Genomic DNA, 7,247 nt, shown 5'->3' on the forward strand with positions numbered 1-7,247 from the left:
GTTTATTGGGGGGAAAGCAAACTGCCAGCCCTCACAAGATGGAGGCGAGGGGAGACAGAGGGGAAGGAAGAGGGGAAAAGGGGAGAAAAGAGCAAGAGAGAAAAGGAAAGAGTGTGGGGACTCGTGGTGAGCTGGATTACACAGGGAAAGGCAGGAGCTGTGGCCAGGTGGATTGGATGGGATGTCAGAGAAGGAGGGGGTCACTGCCTCCAGGCGTGCCGGTTACCTAGTGAGTGCAGGTACTGGCGCAGACTTCAACAGGTGGGGGGCACCTGCATGGAGCCCTCCCGAGGGTGGACCTTACAGGAATCCCAGTTTGAGGCCAGCCTAGGCAGAAGAGAACCCTCCTCCACTCCTAGCTGGGCACCGTGGAGCATGTCTGTCATTCCAAGCTGCATGGGAGGCTGAGGTTGGGAAGGTCGAGGTGTGAAACTACCCTGGGCAGCCAGGTCTTTGGCAGGAAGGACGCTGGGTGTGGTGACACCCGAGGACAGCCTGGAAGTGGGTGCACACTTAGGCAGGAGGTGAGACCTTGTCTCTTGGGAAGAACAGGCCCCAAGCATGGCCCGCGTGACTCCCCCAGCTAGCACGCATGAGGCCAGGCCCTGAGCTCCAGTACCAGTGCCCCCCAGAACAAGAGATTTCCTGTTGGAAAGCAAAAGATTGCAGACCTGTTTTTCCCCTGTTCTCTGAGTCCCTGTGAAACAGAAGATTACAATTCTGCTATTAAGAACTACACTTGTGAATTCCCCATCCTCTGTCCCAGCACGCGCAAGTGTTTTGTGGGGGGTTTCTGTAGGTTAGGCACCGCAGCTGGCACAGTGTTTTGTGGGGGGTTTCTGTAGGTTAGGCACCGCAGCTGGTACAATGAGGCCCCTGACGCCCCCCCCCCCCCCCAGTCAGTGCTGCTCTTGTCCGGGAATGTCCGGGTGTGGGTCCTCGCGGGAGTCTGTGAAGGAGGGGCTCTTCCAGGTCCTTTCTGGAGGTGCGCCCAGGTTTGCGAGTCACGAGGTCAGTTCTCCCTTGTGCCGCGGGGAAAGCGGCCGGCAGAGGGCCCCGGGGTGGAGCCGCCTCCACCCGCCCATCTTCTTTCCCCGTCTTTCCCTCCCTGCTGCCCCCGGCCCGCTTCACGTTCTGGCTTTAACTTCATAGAACACTCTCCATCCAGTCCGGGTTGGACCCTTTCAGCGTGAACTTTACAGCTGCGCTTCAGAAGTCCTATTAAAAAGAACCTGCTGGATGGATGGCTTTTGTGTATTCGGAGTTTTTCACACATACATTTTTCTTACCATACCAAGCCTGCGCTACCACTGTGCTTTATTTTTAAATCTACCTGTGCACGTTTTTTAACTTTGCAAGACCCTGGTTTGTTTAGAAGGAAAAAAGCAGCAGAAAGGAAACGAAATGTCTTACCATTGTGGCAGCCATGACACGTTGTGTAGTTTCTCCTCCCCTCTGGTTCTGAGCTTTGACGACAGGTGTGTTTCTCAATGCAGATATGAAACACAGTAGCTCCACGCCGAGCACATTGACAAATGGATGCGTCGTCAATGGACATATGGACTTCCCCTGCGCGGCCCGGCCCGGTGGGATGGACGGCGGGAGCGGCCCGTGCCTAGCGGGCCCTCTCCGCGCTCGCGCTGGCCTAGCCCCGGGCCCCGCGCTGCCGGGCGGCCCGGCCTCCGTCACCGAAGGCGGGACCGAGGACTTGGAGAAGGCGGCGGGCGCCAACCCGGAGCTGTGCGGCTCTCTGCACCTCAACGGGAGCCCCAGTAGCTGCGTGGCCAGCAGGCCCTCCTGGGCAGAGGACCTGGGGGACAGCTTGCACTACGGCCACTACCACGGCTTCGGGGACACCGCCGAGAGCCTCCCGGAGCTGAGCAGCGTGCTGGAGCACTCGAGCTGCGTGCGGGTGGAGCAGCGCTACGACTGCGCGGTCCTCAGCGCCATGCACCTGCACCACGGCTCCTGAGCCAGCGGGGCAGCCTGCGCTCTCCCCCCCGGGCCCGCGCTCCCCGGCCCGGCCGCCCCCTTCCCCGGCCCCACTGGCGGGGCGCCCCTCCTCTCTGATACTGTCACCACGGTTGGGCATCTTTCTTTTTGCGGGTCGGGTTGTCCCTGGCGCCTGACGGTTCATCTGTTTACACGTGGGCGCTGTCTCAGAACACGTGCGTTTTACTCCTGTCGCGTTTGTGGCCACACAGCGATTTCCTATGCAAGGTGCAGCTTTATGATTTCAGGCGGCGAACCGCGGGAAGGGAAGGACTTGCGTCTTTTCCCAGTGTCTTTTCACTGAAACTTTGTAACTTGTGCGGCTCTAGTTTTAGTTGTAGAGGGCCCTTGGGGCCCAGACCTCTTGCCTCGGTTTCCTTAGGAGCAGGCTCCGCCGGGGTGAACACAGATTTGATATTTTTACTCCACATTTCCTACCGGGTCGCTGTAGACTTTTTACCACAGATATGTAAAGGAAATTAGTGTTTGTAATAACTGTGGTCAAAATACGGAACTATTTTGACTTTTTTTTTTAATTTTTTGAGGTTTTCTGCTTTAAAGTATATACTACTTCTCTACACACACACACACGTCCATTTGACGGGGGGAATTTTTAATCTCTCCTCCTAAACTGCATTAAGTTTATGATTTTATAGAAATTAGCTTTTGTTTTTAGTCTAGTGGTTTCACTGTGCAAATGTTGTAATGTTTTTACTTTTCTGATTTTTGTAATAACAACTGGTGCAGATACAAAAACTGTCAAATGAACAATGTTCTAAGAGTGTACTAACATTTTGCTTTAAAGCTGCTCTTTATAAGTTGAATTAAAAATCAGAACTCACAGCCAGTTCGTTGCTGAGATTCCGTTTCTCACGGGGCTCGTGGAGTACAGGGTGTGGGAGTTGGAAGGGAGCTAAGTGTGGCGTTTGTCTTACTTTGCTTGTAAGAATTATTCTCTTCTACTCTCGTATCGTGTTGCAGGTGCTTTGTTGTGTGAAGTCTGCTGCAGGGAGATAGAGATTTTGTGTCTGCTCTAACACTGTCCTGGGTGCGTAGTTCCATAAAAGCAGCCATCTTGCTCTGGACTTCTTTGGTTTTACAGATAGCAAAATTAATGTAGCCTCATAAGAACGCAGATTATAGTCAGGATGTGACGTGGCGACCAGCAGCCAGAGAGCCGCCCCGTGCCCTTCCTGTGCTCCCGAAACCCACCGGCGGGGCTCGCGCTCACCCACGCGGGCCGTGAGCTGGGGCCGTGCGGCTGCCGTGGGAATCGACCCTGGACAGCCTCCGCCTCGGCGACCCCCTCGTCACACCCGGCCCGGAGCCCCGCCGCACCGCTCGGAGCTTCCGACGGCCAAGGGCCGCCGTGGCTCAGGGCGTTTCAGAGGCTCAGCCGGAGGTAGTGCTGGCCAAAAGATTTTCAAGTGAATCGCCTTCCAGCAAAGAACTACACATCGTACTGATGTGACCGCCATCCCAGGCAGCCGCGCGGTTTCGGAGCGTGGCGAGGTGTCGGTTGTAGCCACTCAACACAAACCTCCAGAGTGCTCAGCAGAGTGCTGCTGCTCAGTCTCCGTGCTGAGGCCCCTCCTTGTCTATAGCCAGCAGCTGGGATACAATCCCTTAAAAGGCACCAGAACCATGAAATACTAGGAATATAGCTATACCCACCTAGGTACATACAGAGAGGTCCTGGAATATTACACGGCCTTAAAGGAAAATGAGATGGTGTCATTTCCAGGAAAACGGATTGGAATTGAAGAACATCACCTCAAAAAATAAAAAAACAATGTGTTATTTTCTCAAGTGGGGTGGGAGCAGACCCAGTAGACGTACGCGTATACGCCTACATGTGTCATATGCACACAGACACACACGCTTAGAATCTGACTCCAAGGGTGGCCGCCCGGGCGGGCGGGTAAGAGGAAGGAGAAAGGGAAAGTGGTTAGATAATCTTGCAGACCGTTGCGGTTGTGTGTGACTGTCGTGAAGAATCCCAGGGCTGTTGATCGGTAGGTGTTCAGGGAAAGGGATGGGCTTGTTTGGGAGGGAGGTGGGCTAATGGGGATGACTAAAGTTGAAATGGTTTGCACGGATGAAGGAACAGTGAGGCCAGTTAAGGTTGGGTCAGGAAGGGGGTGTGGGCTGGAGTGTGGTTAATTACAGCGGAGATTCACGGTGACACCCCTTGCGCCAGTAGCTTAATCCTATCGGGGAAGCCTTACCAGCCATCACTGGGCAGTCAGCCGTGCTTCCAGACAGGAAGGTGTTCCCTGAGGCCGGGCCAGTAGCCGAGGGAGGTGCTTTTCCTGGAGGTGTTTGCCCCCCTGCGCAGCTCCGTTGGACTCCCCCCTCCCCCCCCCCCAGTCCTGGGGCTTGCACTCAGGGCCTGAGCACTGCCCCTGGCTTCTTTTTGCTCAAGGCTAGCACTCTGCCACTTGAGCCACAGCGCCACTTCTGGCTTTCTCTATGTATGTGGTGCTGGGGAATCGAACCCAGGGCTGCATGTGTGTGAGGCGAGCCCTTCACCACTAGCTCACATTCCCTGGACTTCCCATTTCATCAGAGTGGACTGGGCGAAGGTTAACCAGGTGAGTCATTTTTACGCGAGTCAAGGACTTCCTTTTAAATTAGCTCCGTTTGGCAGTAAAGAAGGCTTTTCTTGTTTTCACAGTGTGGCAATAAAGAAGCAGCAGGGGGATTTGTTGCTAGGGATTTTGACCTTGGCTGGCTACGCGACCTGCCGTTCCTCTCGAGTCATCCATGCCGGAGCCAGCGCTGGGCCCGCACGCCTCCCAGGGGCCCCGCAGAGCAGTGTGGCGCAAATCGGTAGCCGGAGCGTCTGGCCAAAGCCAAGCAGCTGAGTGACAGGGCCCGGGAGGTGTAGCGAGGGGACCGCTGACGTGCTCTCACTGTGCCTAGACCGGCACCGGGACAGCAGAGCACGGGGGAAGACAACCCAGAGGGAACGGAAGCAGGACCGAGTGTTAGCAAGGAGGTGGAGGGACTGTGTCGTCGAGGAGTGTGGCCCAGTGGCAGGGCCTCGCCTCGCATGCAGGAAGCCCTGGGCTCCATTCCTCAGCGCCACATGCACGGAAAAAGCCGATAGTGGCGCTGTGGTGCAAGGGCTGGCCTTGAGCAAAAGCAGCTCGGGGACAGTGCTCAGGCCCTGAGTGCAAGCCCCAGGACTGGGGGGGGGGGGGGGGGAGTCCAACGGAGCTGCGCAGGGGCAAACACCTCCAGGAAAAGCACCTCCCTCGGCTACTCGCCCGGCCTCAGGGAACACCTTCCTGTCTGGAAGCACGGCTGACTGCCCAGTGATGGCTGGTAAGGCTTCCCCGATAGGATTAAGTGTTAGCGTGCTTCTGGGCGCTCTGCACACATTGCCTGCACGCCCGTGCTCTTTGCCGGAGGCTGGCTGTGTAAGGCGGGCACCCCCGGGCTGTCCAGCCTGCTCAGCGTGTGACACGCCCTGCTCACGAGAGATCTGAGGATTGAGGTTCAAAACCAGCCCAGGCAGAAAAGTCTGTGACTCTCGAACCCCAGAAAACCAGAAGCGGCGCTGTGGCTCAAGTGATAGAGCCCTAGTCTTGAGCTGAAGAGCTGCTCAGGGTCAGCGTTCAGGCCCAGAGTTCAAGCCCCATGACGGATAAAATCAACGTCAGGTGGGTGGCCTGCCCCGTTACGGCGCAGCCCGCCCCGGGTTCCTGGTGAAGAAATGAACAACGTACGTTCACGAAGCGTCTTGAGACAGAACCGCGCAACGCCAGAGCCCAGTGTGTACAATCCAAACGTCTCCTGATGCCGGGCGCCCGTGCCTCCCCCTGTCACCCTGGCCCCTCGGGAGGCTGAGCTCTGAGGATTGCAGCTCAAAGCCAGCCCTGGCGGGAAAGTCTGAGACTTCAGTTAACCCCCAGAAAGCTGGAAGTAGCATTGTGTTTCATAGTGGTAGAGGGCCGGCCCTGAGCAAAAAGGGCTCAAGGGCAGCGTCCGGGCCCTGGGTTCAAGCCCCATGACCAACAAAAATTGATGATTACATAGAAATGCGAGCAGAAGCTGGTAGGCGTCCAGGCACCGTGAAAGCGGTGCTCTCGACTAGAAGCCTCGCAAGGCGCGAGGCGGCCGCGACCAGCAGCCGCGGGAAAGACGATGGCGGGTGCGCGGCGGGGCTGCTGCTCCCGGAGCAGGGCTGGCCGTGGCCCGCAGACACCCCGATCCTCCGCCCACCCCGCGGGCACCGCTTCCTGCTGCCTGGGGACGCGGCCACGTCACCCAGTGCCCCCCCCCCCGCAGTCCACAGAGATGCCGGAGGGGGGCAGCCCGCCCGCCCTCACAGCAGGGGGGCGGGAGGGGGGTGAACTCAGGCCTTCCCGCACCCGCTAGGCCGCCGCTCCCGCGCGCTGGCTGCACGTGCTGGGAGGAGGCTCCGGCCCGGCTCCGCCCCAGCCCTCTCCCTGCGCCGCCCCGCGTCCGGGATTCCCGGCGTCAGCCCGGCCCCTGCTCCACGCGGCTGCGCTGGCCGGCGTGGGCGTCCGTGTCCTGCCGCGTCCACTCACGGGAGTGGCCCTCGGAGACGAAGCGGCCCCTCCGGACACAGGTGTGAGCAAGCCGCGGCCCCTCCGGACACAGGTGTGAGCAAGCCGCGGCCCCTCCTCAGGACAGGTGTGAGCAAGCCGCGGCCCCTCCTCAGGACAGGTGTGAGCAAGCCGCGGCTCCTCCTCAGGACAGGTGTGAGCAAGCCGCGGCCCCACCGGACACAGGTGTGAGCAAGCCGCGGCCCCTCCGGACACAGGTGTGGGCAAGCCTCGGCCCCTCCTTAGGACAGGTGTGAGCAAGCCGCGGCCCCTCAGGTCAGCCAATGGCTGAGCGTGGCATGCATGTCTCCCCCCCACCCCCAGCAAGGGCGGACGAGCAGGAGGATCGCAGGCCAGGACTGGAGTGAGGGAAGGGCGGGGCTGAGGGAAGGGAACGGCCTCCGCTGAGCTCCCGAGTCCTGAGCCCCTCTGCGGACTGCCGTCCCCACCCTCCCCGGCCTCCCCGGCCCTCACAGCCTCCCAGGAAGCCCCGCAGACGCGGCCACTCAGGAGCGCCCCTCCGCGCCCCTCCGCGCCCCTCCGCGCCCCTCAGTGCCCCTCCGCGCCCCTCCGCGCCCCTCAGTGCCCCTCCGCGCCCCTCCGCGCCCCTCAGTGCCCCTCCGCGCCCCTCCGCGCCCCTCAGTGCCCCTCCGCGCCCCTCCGCGCCCCTCAGTGCCC

At 59.5% G+C, this 7,247-nt stretch overlaps 1 protein-coding gene across 2 annotated transcripts in view; it reads left to right on the forward strand.

Annotated features, from left to right (window-relative positions):
* Positions 1 to 2,839, forward strand: part of Ankrd10 (ankyrin repeat domain 10) — a 29,502-nt gene extending 26,663 nt beyond the window's left edge. For both annotated transcript variants that reach the window (XM_048341081.1, XM_048341082.1), the window contains one exon: positions 1,497 to 2,839. In XM_048341081.1, coding sequence (XP_048197038.1) covers positions 1,497 to 1,972 — 476 coding nt within the window. In that variant the 3' untranslated portion in view covers positions 1,973 to 2,839. The remainder of the gene's footprint in view (positions 1 to 1,496) is intronic.
* The last annotated feature ends 4,408 nt before the right edge of the window (positions 2,840 to 7,247 follow it).

The sequence above is a fragment of the Perognathus longimembris genome, chromosome 3 (assembly GCF_023159225.1).
Source record: "Perognathus longimembris pacificus isolate PPM17 chromosome 3, ASM2315922v1, whole genome shotgun sequence".
Taxonomy (NCBI): Eukaryota; Metazoa; Chordata; class Mammalia; order Rodentia; family Heteromyidae; genus Perognathus; species Perognathus longimembris.